Raw genomic sequence first — 16,926 nt, 5'->3', positions numbered from 1 at the left:
CAGAGAAGCCCAAGGGAATCATAATAGCTCCGGATTGGCCAAGACAACACTGGTACCCACTACTACGGAGCATATGCCACACCAGGAGGTGGGCCGTCCCTCAGTGGCCTCTACGTTTGACTCAACACAATTTCGAAACACTGCATCCAAACCTTCAGACTCTGCAGCTAACAGCCTGGGAGATCCCGTAAATAACTTCAACTTATCTCTCTCCAAGGAAGTTCAGCGGATACTAACAGAGGCTCGAAGACCGTCCACCAGAAAGGTCTACTTAGCAAAGAGGAAAAGATTCAGCAATTGGAATACCAGCAAAGGGCATGATGCATCATTACTGAACATCCCACTTATCTTGGAATATTTGGCAGATATGTTACAGAGTGGCCTCTCATATTCTTCAATAAAGATACATGCATCTGCTATTTCAGCTAGATACAACACTGATCCTCCTGTTTTTTCTCACCCTTACTAAGACAATTCCTCAGGGGAATCAAGAACATTAAGCCACCAAGAAAGGCCCCAGTGCCAGCCTGGGACCTCAATTTTGTCTTAGAAAAACTGACTCTACCTCCTTTTGAGCCAGCAGCTTCAGTTGACTTGCAATTTCTCTCATGGAAAACAGCCTTCCTGTTGGCAATTACCTCAGCAAGAAGGGTTTCGGAACTACAGGCCCTAATGGCAATACCACCCTTTATTATTTTCCACAGAGACAGGGTTTCATTAAGGACCAACCCTACCTTTATGCCAAAGGTGGTATCTAGGGTTTCTCTAAATCAAGCCATTCATCTGCCTGCTTTCTTCCCCAATCCTGAGAATAAGGGGGAAAGGCTTTTGCATACCTTGGATATTCATAGACAACTTCGATACTACCTGGACAGAACCAAGGCCAGTAGGAAGTCTGAACAGCTTTTTGTAGCTTACGCCCCTGCAGTCCAAGGAAAAGCAATTTCAAAACAGACTATTTCTAAATGGACTGGACATTGCATCAGATTCTGTTATTCCTTTCATGGAAAGACTGTTCCAGCCTATGTCAGACCACATTCCACCAGAGCTACAGCCACCTCTACAGCATTTTTAAGAGGGGTGCCTACAAAGGACATTCTAGAAGCTGCTACATGGAGCTCCGTGCATACATTCTCAAAACACTACAATCTCCCCCTATATTCCAGATCCAGAGCAGGCTTTGCTTCGGCAGTCCTGCAGGGTTTGATTGCCACACCATCTCTTTCCTAGAGCATACCTCCTCCCCAGCTAAGCTATGGTATTCTACCCACATGTTATGACTGCAGTTGCATTCTTGAAGGACATAGTACAGTTTTGTACCTACCATAAATGTAGATGTCCGATAGACATGCAACTGCAGTCGGTTTTCCTCCCTCCATACCCCTCTATGCTTAGGGTCCACTCCTATCCCTCACTCTTAGCTGGGGATATCTGTTATGGTGTATTTGTTTTATTGCTCATGTAATTGTTTGGAATCCTGTTTTTGTCTTCCAATTTGATTACAGCCTTCCTTGGAGGGCACCTGGCATCTGGGGCAAGAAACACTGAAGAAAATGGCGTCGGCTGATGCTTATATACTCCAGCCACTCTGACGTCGGAGAGAAATGCGACATCAGCCGACGTCGGACCCAGACTTTGGAATCCGGCCGACCGAGGGCTGCCTGAGGCAGGACAACCCACATGTTATGACTGCAGTTGCATGTCTATCGGACATCTACATTTACGGTAGGTACAAAACTGTACTGTTTTTTTATTAGTCATATACTCCACGTCTTTCATAGTAAGTTGGCTGCGAGTAAGATATCCTCTAGCTCTATATCAATTTGAGCATACCCTGTATTTCATTAATTGAAACCTCAGTATATGTTTCATCAAGTAACAAGACATCCATATGGTTAGTTTAGTCATTTTGGTTCATTATTGTTAACTTGCCTCCTTTATCGGGTTTCATTACCCGAATACTCTTGTCCTGATAAATGTCTGTAAACAAAGCATTTTCTTTTTAGATATATTATATCTGTCATCACAATGTTGATTTTAAAATGTTCCCAATGACTATTTCACAGATTCTTTCAAATATTTCAGTCTCTGGCTTTTTTCAATGGTTTGGATACCAATTTCATCCTTGAGGCTGCTACTTGGACCTCTGTCCATACCGTTACTAAGAATTACAAATTGGATATTGTTTCCAGAGCAAGAGCGGTCATTGCCAGAGCTATCCTGCATGTGTTTCTTGAGGGTTCTGCTGGACCTTCCTCCTCCCAAATTTTCTGTTGAGCTTCTGTACTTTCCCTTTCATAAAGAATACTGCAACAGTGATGTGGAAGGATATAGTACAGTTGTATAAAAATCTTACTGTAACATTAGATATCCTTCTTTTTACTTTTGCAATTTTCACTCCCTCCCTCCTCCTGGATGCACATGTTCCTCCTACTGCCTAGGATTCTTCTTCCTCCTGGGGCTATTCATTTCTGAGGTATGTACATCCGTACATCACCTTTATGCCCTGCTCCTTAAGACGGGCGCATATGAGCATACCTCTCAACTTGGAAACATCAAAAATCTGGACAAAGGCTCATAAAAATAGGTACAAATCTGTATGCCAGTTACCATAACAGTTGCATACATAATTATGCAACTGTGCCCACTGCAGTGGAATTGTGGGATACCAGCTTGAAAAATGTAACCTGAAGAAAAGACAACCAAACTATGGCCCCAGAGTCCCCTGCAGCCATTCCAATGTCCCATTGCTTGGTTATTTTGCCTCCTTTACCATAAACACTGTAATGTGCATACTGCTTTACTTCTACAGTGATTATTTTGATTTCATTTAAAACTTTTACTTTACATTTTATAGCACAAACACTAATAAACATCTGCTAAACTAAGCAATACAGTCTCACAGTCAAAATAGACTTAACATTAAAACTTCTCTGCCCTTGAAACTCACATTCATTGAAACCCACATTCAAAGTAAACGCATCTGGCCAGTAGCAGATAAAGATTACCTTTGGGCTGTTTTCAAATCATAGTCCCCTTGATACACCTTCCTGACTGTATTAAATTATATTCCTTGTATAACACAGCACACTTGTTAGAGCGCGTTTTAAATTTATTGTTTTGAACATTTTCCAGTAAGCAATGAAACAAAATGCATGAACCTGTAATGACAAGACTGTCCAGTTCAGAATATTTCTATTATAAAAGTCTGCTCAAACTTCTACTAAAATCCACCAGTATCAGTAAATATGCACAATCTGTGAAGAAGTAAAAGTCATCTAAATAATTCCACATTAATGAGATCTGTAACTTAACTAATGAAGAGGTTGAATCTAGCAAACAACTTTATATTTCATTGTTTCATCTACAAGTAATGCGTCTGTTGCCCTTGGAAAAATAAACTGCCTATGTTAAATTAGAAAATAATAAGCTGGTAATATTTCAATATGGAATGGATGGCAAACTGATAACAGGTTCATAGTTACTAGGTAACTCCTCCAAAGGAGGACATTTTCAGGACTGAAGCATCCACCCCCTTTAAAAATACAATATAGTACAATACCCGCAATCCATCTACATATTGTGGGAGTAGAACCCACAGCCCACAACCCATCCCCTTGTGCATCAAAAGCAAATATTCTACCTGTTGTGCCACAAACAGACAATATAAGCAGCACTAAACTTCTCTCCCCTGATGAACTATGCAGCACAACTTAAGAAATCTGGAAGAAGCAAAAATTTATTGGGGGGGGGGGTACAAAGGCCACAGAACAGGGACACATTTAACATTGCTTGTACAATCTTAGAAAACTTGCTACTTGCTAGAATAAAGTGTTTTGTTTCCAGAAAGACAGCCATTTAAGCCTCAGTCTTCCTATCATTATTTAGCAAATTCAGTTCTCACAAATTTTAAGAGGAACAAGCCAAAGCTGGTGTGGGTAGGAATGTCTCTGTAGAAACACTGGATACGGCTATATTAATTGTCTCACTTGTATATTTGTTTTTTTGATAGATACCAACAGCTGTTGACAACCTCAAAATCTGTGCTGTCTCAAAAAAGATTTGACTCATCCTTAGCTCTTCAGCAACAGCCCTGGACTATCCAAGTAAGGGCTTATAAGAATGGGTCAAGTGATATGTCTGCTAAGATGGTTGCCCCAAACCTTGACGTGGTAATTGCTTGCCTGAGGTTGTGATTAGGTCAGATTTATTGTTCAGGATAATTAGTTTCCTTAGAGAAAATATACACTTACAGGCTTTGAACTGATTAATTTTTTCTGCAGTAATTTATAATATGCAGAAAAGAATTTTATTAGTAATACTGGTAACCACAATTTTGGCAGTATGTTTTTGGATAACAGACAAAAGAAGGATACAATATATTTTGTTACCACCTAAACCGGTTTTACATCCACAGTACAATGAATGGTCAAAGAGAAATGGCTTATGTGATTTCACTCAGATTATTTGCTGCTATATTACACAAGTTCTTTCTTTCAGAAAAGCTAGGAATTTAAAGAATATTTTCGTGTACAGCATCTTGGTAGACCTCATAAGTTTCTTTTCCCTGCATGTATGCAAGATGTTCATAATAGTAAAATTAATGTGATCTTACATCTCTCTCCTACTTCCTTTACTTGTGATAAAGCATGCACTGTGTATATTAAAGGCTGCAGAAGTGAAAAACCGAAATGGTATGTGGGTCCCACAAGACTCAAAGATAAGGTGAAAGTTATATAACATTTCACTGATGTTAGAAATAAAAATTGTGACAGCTTGATAGCACAACATGTTTGGGAAGTTAATACAAAGAATACCAGCAATTTTTCCCTTTTTTTTTTTTTTAGAACTGGAGGCACATCACTTGTAAGGAGAGTTGGGGTATGCCTTTTACTTCGCTAACAATGCGATTTGTTTTTGCATTTCACACCTTGTTATATAACATAAACTACTGTTTGAAAATGAAGACACACACACACACACACACACACACACACACACACACACACACACACACACAAGCATAATTAGTTTAAGGCCAGATTGAACTTGCGTTCGTAAGCAGCAGGAAAAATAAACATACCAACTTGTAGTTCAGCTTACTTGCGTTCGTTCGTTGTAGTTCGGCTTAAGTAAATATCCAGCTCGCACTCAGGAAAAATAAAACGCATACCAGCTTGTAGACCGGCTTAAGTAAATATCCAGCTTGCACTCGGAAAAAATAAAAAGCATACCAGGCTACCAGCATGCTCTGGCTTGATTTCAAACAGCAAGCCAGCTGGGAAAGCCCTTGAGCTCAATTCCGACTGGCTGATGTGGCTGACGGTGCTGACGTCATTGCACACGTGATGATGTCAGCTCTGAAAGCGAGGAAAATTAAAAACCCTGGAAAAAAATTGGAAATGAAGGGGTGCCACTCGGGGAATCGTGGCACCCCATTATTTGGACCCCAAAACTTTGTAAAAACTGAGTAATTCGGGACGGTTGGGAGGTCTGCATATGAGTGATGCGTAAGACACCTAAGAAATACTAAGGCTTTGGTATACTGGCTGGATGTTGGGCTACCCTTAGCATGGAATCCAGGGAATCCTTTTCGTAAAGAGTACTACAGCAGTGAAAAGGACATCCAGTCTACCTGTTTTTAATGTAATCATAGAGTTCATAGTTACTAACAAAGGTAACTTGCCCCAGTCACAGTTCCCTGTGACACCAAAGGGCTTTAAGACCAGAAGGTTGATAGCAATGCTGGCTTATGTATGGATGTCTCATGCCCCTACAAATATTCTGTAGTATAGTGACTGAAGACCAGCTAAGGCCTTCACAACAAATACTGGACTGCTAATAAAATGTCTGTCTGGTGTTTAGGTTCAGGTAGCTGAGATACAACCCTGATGATACAATATACTCTTGCACTGAAAATCTTATTTTATGGTAAATATACTTGCACACTACTGTTCTTTCCTTGGTATTTAGGCTAAATCAGCAAACGGCTCATAGGTACAGTAGTGTTCATGGACAGTGTTACATGTGAAGTAATTAAATCACAAAATCTTGCAGCTTTTTTTTTGCAGTTTTATTTGCAAACATCTTACAGTATTATTATTTTAGATTTTTAAGTGAATTTTAAACTTGTCTGTGCTTGATGCATTTGAAAGTTTTCTGAGATGCAAACTTTTTTTTATAGCTTCTGAGAAGTTTAAATGAATGCCTTACTATGGACCCTCTAAGTTTCAGTGTTTGGCGGCAGCTCTACACTAAACATCTTTCTCAGTCAAGGTAAGGAGATGGTGAGATGAATATTTAGATATCTGTTGTCTAGCACAAAATGCTGTGATGATGTAAAACATTTCATTTGTTGCAGGTTGCTTCAGTCATTTAGTATAACTTAAATTGATAAGCTTTTCAATAGCTTAACATCTAGAACCCTCGTTGATTGGTCAGAGATTATGATAATTCTCTCCACTAGTACAGCTTGGCACTTTTTAGAAGCTGCCGTAGATAATGTCCATATTTGTTGCCAGTGTATCTTGTAACAGCTTGTTTGAAGTACATTAAGCATACCTATCCTTGCCAGTGATTTACCAGATGTTCATGTTTCACTGTTGCAGTCATTACATTAGGGTAATCTGCTGGCAGGTTGCCCTCAGTCGGCCTGAATTCCAAAGTCTTGGGTCCTGCGTCGGTTGCTGTCTCCTCTTCCATGACGTCAGGTCATTAGGGGTATAAAACAGGCAACCAATGCCATTTTCTTTAGTCTTTCTTGCTGCACAGTGCCAGAAGCAGTTCGCAACTGCCGGTCGGCCGACTCCTGAAATTTTCTAATTCGAGTTTCAGAACCGAAGTCTTCATTAAAGCTAAGTACCCTGTTGGGGAAACTTTTTTCTTGCTTCATACCGATGTCAGTAAAAGTTAATCATTGCATTACTTGTGGGAAGCAAATACCTCATAAGGATTTCCATTTATACTGTATTCCTTGCCTAGGCCCTGATCATAATGTGCCTAGCTGTCGGTTTTGTGCTAGATTTAACCAACGCACTATTAAGCGTCGGTATATCTTTGCCTCAAAATATTTTGGAAACCGATTTAACTATCCTGAAATGTCGTCGGATAGCAATCCGACTACCGGAGTACACAAAAAATGCAAAGAAAAGGACAGAGACAGACCGTCGAGGTCCAAAACCGACGAAGCTTCTCCTAAGCCAGTCACCGGTTCGCCGGTACTCAGTGAGGCACTTTTGCAACCCCTGATACCAGCTGCTTTCAAGTCGCAGGCCCCTACCCAAGACCCATGTGGAGTCCGGCACACCGCGAGATTCTCAAAGTATTGTACCTGCGGATGTCTCTCCCTCGGATGGGTCCAGAGCTGCTGAGCAGGCACCGGCTGCTGAAGGTGTATTCAGGTAACAGCATTTTTATACAAAACCGATGCCAGCTTCAAAATCAAAGACAAAAGCAACTTCTAAAGCTAAAAAACTGACGCATGAGCCACGTGCACAGGCCTCTATGCCCAAAAAGCAGATGATCAAAATGGCTGAAGACCTAATTACCTTGCTCAGGGGTTCCCAACTCCCTCCTGATAAGAGGCCTAGGCAAGGCACTCATTATGAATCTTCAGATCCGGTTTCTATTTCTTCTCATTCCTCTTCTGATCAGGAATTATCTATACCACCGTATGAGGATTCTGATGTAGACGAATCTATCCCATCTGCATCTCCTCCTGAAGATTGTTCCTTTGGAGAAACCTTGCATACTTTGAGGGAGCATTTTCACTGGGAGAGTCAAGATTTCCTCAGAATCAAAAAAGAAGCTCAGGGATTTCCTTCTCCCTCAGCATAGGCCTTTAGCCATACCTCCTGTTTTAGACATTGTGGATGATGTGTTTCCGGAGTCAAGCTTGACTCCAGACTCCTTACCTCCGGCTCCTAGCAAGCCAGACAGATATTACAGGGTTCCTGACTCTCACAAATTTTTATTTAGAAACCCTGCTGCTGACCCTGAAACTATTTCACAGGGTTTAAAAGTGTTAAGGCCTCAACAGCAAAAAATCCTACCCCCTCTGACAGATTCCTGGGCACTAGATAGATGGGGAAAGAAGGTTTATACATCTGCAACCTTGGCAATTAGGGCCTTAAGCTTCCAGTTTCATATGCTTAAGTATCAACAACATGTTATGGGATTACTGAAACAGAAAATAATGTTGATTTCTGAATGTGCAGAAAATAAAGAATTGCAGGAATTATTGCATGCAGCAGAACAAGTTGGAAAGCATACTTTGCAATGTGATTTTGATTCCTTAGAGGCCTCTTGCAAGGCCGCAGTTACTGGATATGTGATTAGGAGGCATGCCTGGCTAAAAGAACAAAATTTGCGTGATCATGTTAAAGCTAAATTGCTGGATGCACATTTACAGCAGATACTCTGTTTGGTATTAAGGCAGAAGAGGTTTTAAAGAAAATGGAAGACAAAGCTAACTCTATGCAAACTGTAAAAGACTTCTTACAAGTGCAGCCACCAAGATTCAGTAGACACTGGCCTACAAAAAAATTGGTCCTTTCCTGTGTCCAACAGAGCTCGACGGGGCAAATCCAGGTGCCCTAAAGGTTCTAGATACCAGTCACAGGATTCTTACAGGTCAAAGCAATGGGGTGCTTCTACCTCCAAATCTGGAGGAAATAAAGCGCAACCCTATAGTAAACAGTCTCAATGACTTCCCTCTGCCATCACCAAGCACTTATCTTTTGGCAGCACCCTTGGGGGGAAAATTAGCACTTCATGCTCAAAATTGGCAGTTAATAACCCAGGACAAGTGGGTGTTGAACATAGTATCTCAGGGATACAGGTTCCACTTCCACACACTGCCAATTGCGAACGGTTGGCCAGATCTGCCAAAAAATCAATGGGCAGAGGCACAGAAACAAGTTACATCCCTCATGGATATGGGGGCAATTCAGCCAGTACCAGAACAGGAAAAAGGACAAGGGTTTTATTCAAGACTGTTCTTGATACCCAGAAAAGACAAGGCCTGACACCTAATACTGGATTTATCAATTTTGGACACATACCTGGACATTCCAAAATTCAAAATGCTTAACTTTGCAGCAGCTTCTGCCCATGCTGGGCAAGAATGCTTGGCTGATGACATTAGACTTAGAGGCATACCTGCATATCCCAATAAGGGAATCGTGCAGAAGATACCTCCATTTCAAGGCTGGCTTTATGCATTACCAATTCTCTGCACTGCCCTTTGGCTTATCTACTGCACCCAGGGTCTTTACAAAGTGCCTGGCACCAGTAATTGCATTTTGCAGACAAAGTATACAAATCTATCCTTACTTGGATGACTGTCTCATTCAAGCAGAAAACAAGGACATTCTTCTTCAGCATCTGGCATTTGTGAAAAGGCTTGTAACATGCCTAGAGTACACAATATATGAAAATAAATCACAACTGGTACCCTCTCAAAAGATAACATTCCTGGGTGCAAGCTTGAATTCAACTGCCCAGATGGCTTTCCTCATGCCAGACAAACAAAGGCAACTGACTATTTACTGCAAACTGATGGCAACAAAAACCCAGTTATCTGCAAGACAAACTGCAGGCTTTGGGGTTCATGGCATCCTGCATTATACTGATTCCATATGCAAGACTGCATATGAGGAAACTACAGTGGTACCTAAAAGGTTTATGGAGTCAACATTGTCATAGTCTGGAAACAATGATTCCACTCATTCCCTGCCTACAACAGGAGTTTCTATGGTGGGCAAAGGCATGTCACCAGAACATGGGACTGGCTTTCACTCTACCCCCTGCCAGCCAAACCTTAACAGACGCATCAGATTATGCATGGGCGGAAAGATGTATTCAGGGCATATGGACCCCAAAATAAATGCATCTGCATATCAACCAAAAAGAGATGTTAGCTATTCAAAATGCCCTGACAGCCTTCAAGGACTTGCTTCATCCAGGACAACTGCTGATAAAGACGGACAACACCACGGTTACGTGGTACACAAACAAGCAGGGGGGCATGCACTCCTAACCCTTTTGCAGACTAGCCATGGCACTGTGGGACACAGCCTTGACTTACCAAGTACATCTTCAAGCTCAATTCCTGCCAGGAAAGCAAAATACTCTGGCAGATGATTTAAGCAGAAACCTTATTGGACCCTCACGAGTGGAAATTAGATCCACAAGTCTTCAGCATGATAACAAAGAAATGGGGGAGCCTGGACATAGACCTATTTGCCTCCCCTCAAAATTATCAACTGGAAAAATTCTGCAGAAGGACTTATCACAGACAAGCATGGAAAGTGGATGCCCTGTCCTTCAGTTGGAAAAACATGTCAGTTTATGCCTTTCCTCCTCTTCTTCCCAGGGTCCTACTAAAAGTCAGACAAGAAAAAAACAAAGATGATACTAATTCTCCCGGACTGGCCCCACCAATACTGGTACCCAATCCTAAGGAATATGTCTCAATTCCCAGCTTGGTACTTGCCTCAGATACCTCACTTACTGTCCCAGCAAAACAATCAGATCCTGCACAATCAGCTCCAAACAATGAACCTGGCAGCATGGCTGATCATGTAAATCCCGGTCCATGTGAGGCAGAGCACCTCGCTGGCTCTGTTCAAGAGAAATCTTGACCGGTGGATGGGAGATCGTAGGTTTACCCCAGGAATCATCTCTGTGACACTGCTGGACAGAGGTACAACAAACTAATGGGCACAGTATTTTTTAACATAAGGGGTGGCGTAAGCCACAAAACTCTGGGCTAGGCTTATAAATGCCTTGGGGCAGATAGCCTAGTACAAACCTATGAACCTATGTAGTTATTCAAACAACACCTCTCAGTAAAGCTGTAATGGATGTCATTTTGGAAGACAGAAGACCTAGTACTAGAAAATCTTATGCTGATAAATGGAAGAGATTCTGTGCTTGGAACCAAGCACAAGGAACTGACACAGCAGAGCCAAATATTCCTCAGATTTTACAATACTTGACTGAGATGCTTGACAAAGGCATATCTTTTTCATCAGTAAAAATCCATGCCTCTGCTATCTCGGCTCATTACAACACAGAGCCACCAATCTTTTCTCATCCTTTACTAAAGCAGTATCTTAGAGGGGCCAAAAATTTAAGGCCTCCCAGAAGATCACCAATTCCTGCATGGGACCTCAATTATGTGTTGGAAAAGCTCACCCTGCCTCCATTTGAACCAACTGCTACTGCAGATCTAAAGTTCTTATGGAAAACAGCTCTGCTCCTGGCAATTACTTCAGCAAGAAGGGTCTCAGAGCTACAGGTCCTTATGGCTGTAGAGCCTTTTATCATATTTTACCCAGACAGGGTGTCCCTCAGGACCAATCCTTCATTTATGCCTAAGGTGGTTTCCAGTGTGGCTCTTAACCAAACTGTTCATCTGCCAACTTTTTATCCAAATCCGCAGAACAAGGGGGAGGGGATTCTGCATTCCTTGTACGTACACAGACAGCTAAGATTCTGTTTGAGCAGGACTAAAGCTCTAAGAAAAACTGAGCAGTTACTAGTGACATTTGCTGCAGGATCAGAGGGAAAGGCTATTTCAAAGCAGACTATTTCAAAGTGGATAAGCCACTGCATTTGTTTCTGCTACTTACACCATAGCAAACCAGTGCCCAAGGGTATTAGGTCTCATTGCACCAGGGCTGCAGCTACATAGTTTAATAGTTTCATAGTTTAGTACTAGGCTATCTGCCCTGGGGCATCTGTAAGCCTAGCCATAGTGATGTGGCTTTCACCACCCCATGAAATGGTACAAAAATGTACAGAATAGATTTAGAATACTGTGCCTCTGTCTAGTAGTGACACAGTGAAGGTCCCCTTATATAATAGAATTAGTTTACTGTGCCCCTGATTAGTTTACTGTTCCCCTGATTAGTTTACTGTGCCCCTGGCAGGTTGCCCTCAGTCGGCCTGAGCCGCTTTTCTCAGAGGGGTACCTAACAAAGACATTCTAGAGGCTGTTACTTGGAGTTCAGTTCACACTTTTACAAAGCATTGTCATTTTCCTCTCTTCTCTAAGTCCAGGGCAGGCTTTGCCACTGCAGTTCTGCAGGGCCTTATAGCCGCCCCTAATGCAGTTTAGCTCCAGCCTCCCATCCATAGCTTTGGGATTCTACCCAAATGTAATGACTGCAACAGTGAAACACGAAGAACATAGTACAGTTGTGTACACTTACCATAAATGTAGATGTTCGAGTGTATTCACTGTTGCAGTCCAGGTTACCCGCCCACCATTCCCCTTTTATTCTGGAGTTCCTCTTTCCTTCACCATCTTCTACAGCCTTTGTGGTGTATTTGCTTGTAGATGAAAGTAAAGTTTGTATTGTTGCGTGTATATATAGCTTATATATATTTTTGCTACCCATTTGGGGGGCACCTGACGTCTGGGGCAAAAGAAACTAAAGAAAATGGCGTCGGCTGCCTGTTTTATACCCCTGACAACTTGACGTCATGGAAGAGGAGACAGCAACCGATGCAAGACCCAAGACTTTGGAATTCAGGCCGACTGAGGGCAACCTGCCAGCAGATTACCCAAATGTAATGACTGCAACAGTGAATACACTCGAACATCTACATTTATGGTAAGTGTACACAACTGTACTTTCTGCCACTTTAATAATTTGTATATTTTTTTAACAGTAAACATCTTTATTAAATCATCATTTATGACATAGGCAGTCATATATTTATATAAATGAAAACAAACCATATGGACAAATTTTCATTTGTAGATGTTATACATCACTTATAATCTGTCCATTCATTTTCACTCAAACATTACAAAGCTCATTCAGTTCTTGCCTTCCCTTAATTCATTCCTCCTCCAAAACATTATTCTGCATGTATTGTTACCACAGTTTCATTTTTTTCTGAGTAATTTTCTCCTACCTTTTTCTAAAGATTCCACTTCCGGTTGTTTTATTTCTGTTACTGTTTTCACTACTACTAGCACAGTTGGTTTAGACTTTGATTTCCTTTTTCTATCAATTTCTTTTTGGCAACCACAAGAATTAAACTCTGTAAGGCCTTACTTGGTATAGGCAATTCTGATTCTGTATCAGCTCAAAAAATCATTTCCTTAGTTACACCAATTTACTCACCCAGTATTTCTGTCTCCAATTGCCTCTTTCTTCCCCATCACACCTACAACATTTGCAATTTACCCAAGGAAAAATTCCTTGCAGTCTGCTTGGGATATATAAAAAAACTATGTAAATACTTCGAAACAAAGATCCTAAATCTTCTGGACTTTGTTGCATATGTGGGAGCCATACGTATACCCCCCCACCCCATTTTGTCTTTGTGAAGTGCATATGCAGTCTTTTCCCGATCCTTACTAACCTCCACTGATTCCTATAGTTATCATGCAGTATTTGATATGCCCTAATAATTATCCCTTTTGAACAGCAGCTTCGTAGATTCTATAAAAATTCTAGAGATGTTAGTCTCTTACTTAGGATTCCCCCATTTCTTTTTCTTTGCCTATAGTCTGATATACCCTGGGCCAGAGGGTAATACAGCCCAATCCGCAGAATCCTTTACAAATGCATTCTATGAGCACCTGCAGGAATGCATGGATCGTGCTATCCCAAATAAAACCAAGACTCACTCCTCCAAAAACAGGAGACCAGTCTGGTGGACCCCAGCCATAAATAAGCTGTACAACAGAAGGAGGATGCTACTACATGACAGAGCAAAATCCCAAAAAGGGAAGACATCTCTGATCAGTATTAGCAAGAAACTTCGATCCCTCATAAAATCATCAAAGGCCATTTTCGAAAGAAAAATTGCCCTAGACACTAAAGATAATCACAAGGCCTTCTTTAGTTATGTCAGGAACATGGGCGGAAGCTCCCAGATATGCTCTGAATTGTTGCATAACGGTACAAAATATACCGAACCTACAGACAATAGCCAACATCCTGGCAGACAGATTCAGCGCAAACTTCTCCCCCCCCCCCCCAAAGGAGCAAATGCCTATCCCAACTGAATGTAACCTCCCTGACATTACAGATGCACAGGTGAAAGCTGCCCTCTCCAAAGCAAAAAGCACAGTATCTATGGAACCGGACGGTGTCCCAGGCTGCGTCTTACACGAGTTCCAAGAAGAACTGAACCCTCACATTAAGTCACTGTTCAAACTTAGCCTTACTACAGGATATGTACCCAAAGAATGGCGTACAGCTACAGTGGTCCCACTCCACAAAGGTGGTGCCACAACAGACACCAGAAACTATCGCTCCATAAGCCTGACTAGTCTGGTCTGTAAAGCTATGGAGCGTATTATCATGGAACTCCTAAACAAAGACATTGGGAGCCTCCAGACACTGGACCCTACCCAATTCGGCTTTAGTTACCAAAGCTGTAGATGAGGGCAAGGTAGTCCACACAGCCTACCACTCGGGCATCATAAATAAGCTTACCAGCTTAAATATCAACCCCTGTATCACAAGATGGGTTGCAAACTGGCTCAGAGATAGAACCCACATGGTCAGAATTGCAGATGCCATGTCCGAATCCAAACCAGTTACAAGTGGCATCCCACAGGGCTCAGTTCTGGGACCTCTCTTGTTCGGTATATACTTCTCTGAGGTTCAGGCTAACACGGGGGGATTATGGCTAACAAAGTTCGCAGATCACTGCAAACTGGGGGCCATAATCGAATCTCCAGCTGACACAAGCATCCTCCAAAAGGGTCTCACAGAGATGGATGCTTGGTGCCAGAGCCACGGCCTCAAGCTAAATGCAAAAAAGTGCATAGTCATCCCCTTTGGGAAAAACAAGGTGCCCACAAATTACCACATAGGTGGTAATCCATTAAGTACAGAAGAAGTAATTAGAGATTTGGGGACCAACGTAGATAGTAATCTCGCCTTTGATAATCGCATTGCCAAAGTGGTTAGAAAGACCTTCTATATAGCCCACTTTATCACGAAAGGGTTCGCATCTAGATCGAGAGGTCATTGCGCCCCTCTACTCGTCACTCATCAGGCCCATAATTGAATACAATGCCCCTTTTCGGATGTACCTTACCCGACACCTGCAGCAGCTGGAGAGACCCCAAAAGTACCTCAACAAGAGGATCATGGGCTACAAACCGATGTCCTATGCAGCTCGACTAAAGAAACTCCAGCTCCACTCAGTTGCTTACCGCCTACTCAGAGGCGATCTATGCCTGACGTACAAAGCCATGTCAAACCCAGAATTAATGGACATGCTCCACCTCAAAAACTCCAAGTCCCTTAGAGCTACACGCTCCAGGGACCTAAACCTCAGCACAAAAATAAATAGGACATGCTGGAGGGACAGATTCATTTCCCAGAGGCTCCCCTCACTCTGGAATAGAATCCCAATTCATGTTAGACATAGCCCCTCACTGACCCTCTTCAAGCGAAATCTGGACATGTGGATGGGAAATCGCAAATTCACCTCTGGGATCTCTTCTGTGTCCCTGCTAGACAGAGGCACACTAAACTAATCTTAAAAGGGTACCTTCTGTGACCTACTTTACAGAGGCACAGTAGGCTAATCTAATAGGGAGGAGGAAGCCAAATACACTCTGGCTAGGATTATAAATGCTCTAGGGCAGATAGCCTAGTGTCTACCTATGAACCTATCAATCCTTGGTAGGGAAGGCAATCTCTAGCCTGCAGTCCAAATGAAATTTTGGTTTCTTCCCTTTCTATTACCTTTCCCTGTGTAATTTGCTCTCAATACCTTGGTTGCTTGGCCTGTTTTCTCCAATAAATTCCAGCCCTCTCTTGTCTATTCTGTGTACCTCTAACTGCACTCATCCCTGTCAGCAAAATCTTCTTTCTCCATCCCTGTGTTGGCTTAGTTCTTAGAATACTTTCTGCTACTGTAACAGTAACCATACAGAATATTTTATTTATGTTCTCCTTAATGATCTGTATACAAGATTGCAATGTCTCTTTGGAGCTTCCCCTATTTCATCATCATCCCTTTCCACTTTTAATTTTAGCTTTTTGCTTATGCTGTGTATAGGAGTCTTAACTATGTAGCTCTGAAATACCCCTTCAGATTAAGTAATCGCAACCCACCTTGTTCAGTTGTAAGGATTATCTTATCCCAATTGACTCTTGCCCCCCTGCAGATAAAATCCTTTAACTCTTTATTAATGGCTATCCACAGCTTCTCCTCTGGTTGATAAAAACATGCTTGACCTGTGTATAAAACTAAAGGGACTAGAACATTTTCGCTGCTTCTGTCTTGCTGTACATATCCATAAAACAGAGCTTCCAATTTTGCAGTTTTTTTAATCTTATCTGCCAAAACGGAATTTTTTTTAATCCATACTCCTAAGTACTTAATTTTATTATGTCCCCATAAGTAAGGGTATTGCTGTGCCAAGTGTGTATGGGTACATAGTTTATAGCTATTGCCTTTTCTTTATCTTTATTAATTTTGTATCCTGAAAAGACTTGAAACTGTCTCAAAATGTTCCAAACACTGAGATGTCTTTTATACAGGTTTTATCCGGTATAAATATCATCTGCAAAAAAAATGTTTGACAGCCATACTAATTATATCCTTGAATTTCTGAATCCCTCAATTTTTTTTTTTTTGTTTGTTTTTTTTTTTTTTGCCTGTGGTTATAAAGATAACAAGTAAAGGGGGAAAGAGGACACCCATGCCTGTTTCCTGTGCTCAGGCAGAACTTCTCAGACAGGGCACCCTGCCACTTTAATTTTCACCTCCAATCCCTCATATGTCCTCATAATCAACTTTATAATTTTATCAGGGAATGCAACTGCTTCAATTCCCTTAATCATTAAATCCTAGCTTACTCTGTCATATACTTTCTGTGCATCAAGACCCACCAACAACAGTGATAATGTGTTGCATTCTGCTTCCCTCTGGATC

The 16,926-nt window shown here is 41.6% G+C and overlaps 1 protein-coding gene across 1 annotated transcript in view; it reads left to right on the top strand.

The window, feature by feature from the left end:
* The window catches only part of TMEM214 (transmembrane protein 214), a gene marked incomplete in the record, with an annotated part of 1,377,439 nt that overhangs the window by 753,694 nt on the left and 606,819 nt on the right, over positions 1-16,926 (top strand). Inside the window, 1 exon segment of the mRNA XM_044062865.1 lies at positions 6,185-6,276. Coding sequence (XP_043918800.1) covers positions 6,185-6,276 — 92 coding nt within the window.

Source organism: Protopterus annectens, chromosome 2.part1, assembly GCF_019279795.1.
Source record: "Protopterus annectens isolate FY-2018-M chromosome 2.part1, PAN1.0, whole genome shotgun sequence".
NCBI lineage: Eukaryota > Metazoa > Chordata > Ceratodontiformes > Protopteridae > Protopterus > Protopterus annectens.
This window is presented reverse-complemented; position numbering and strand designations above follow the sequence as displayed.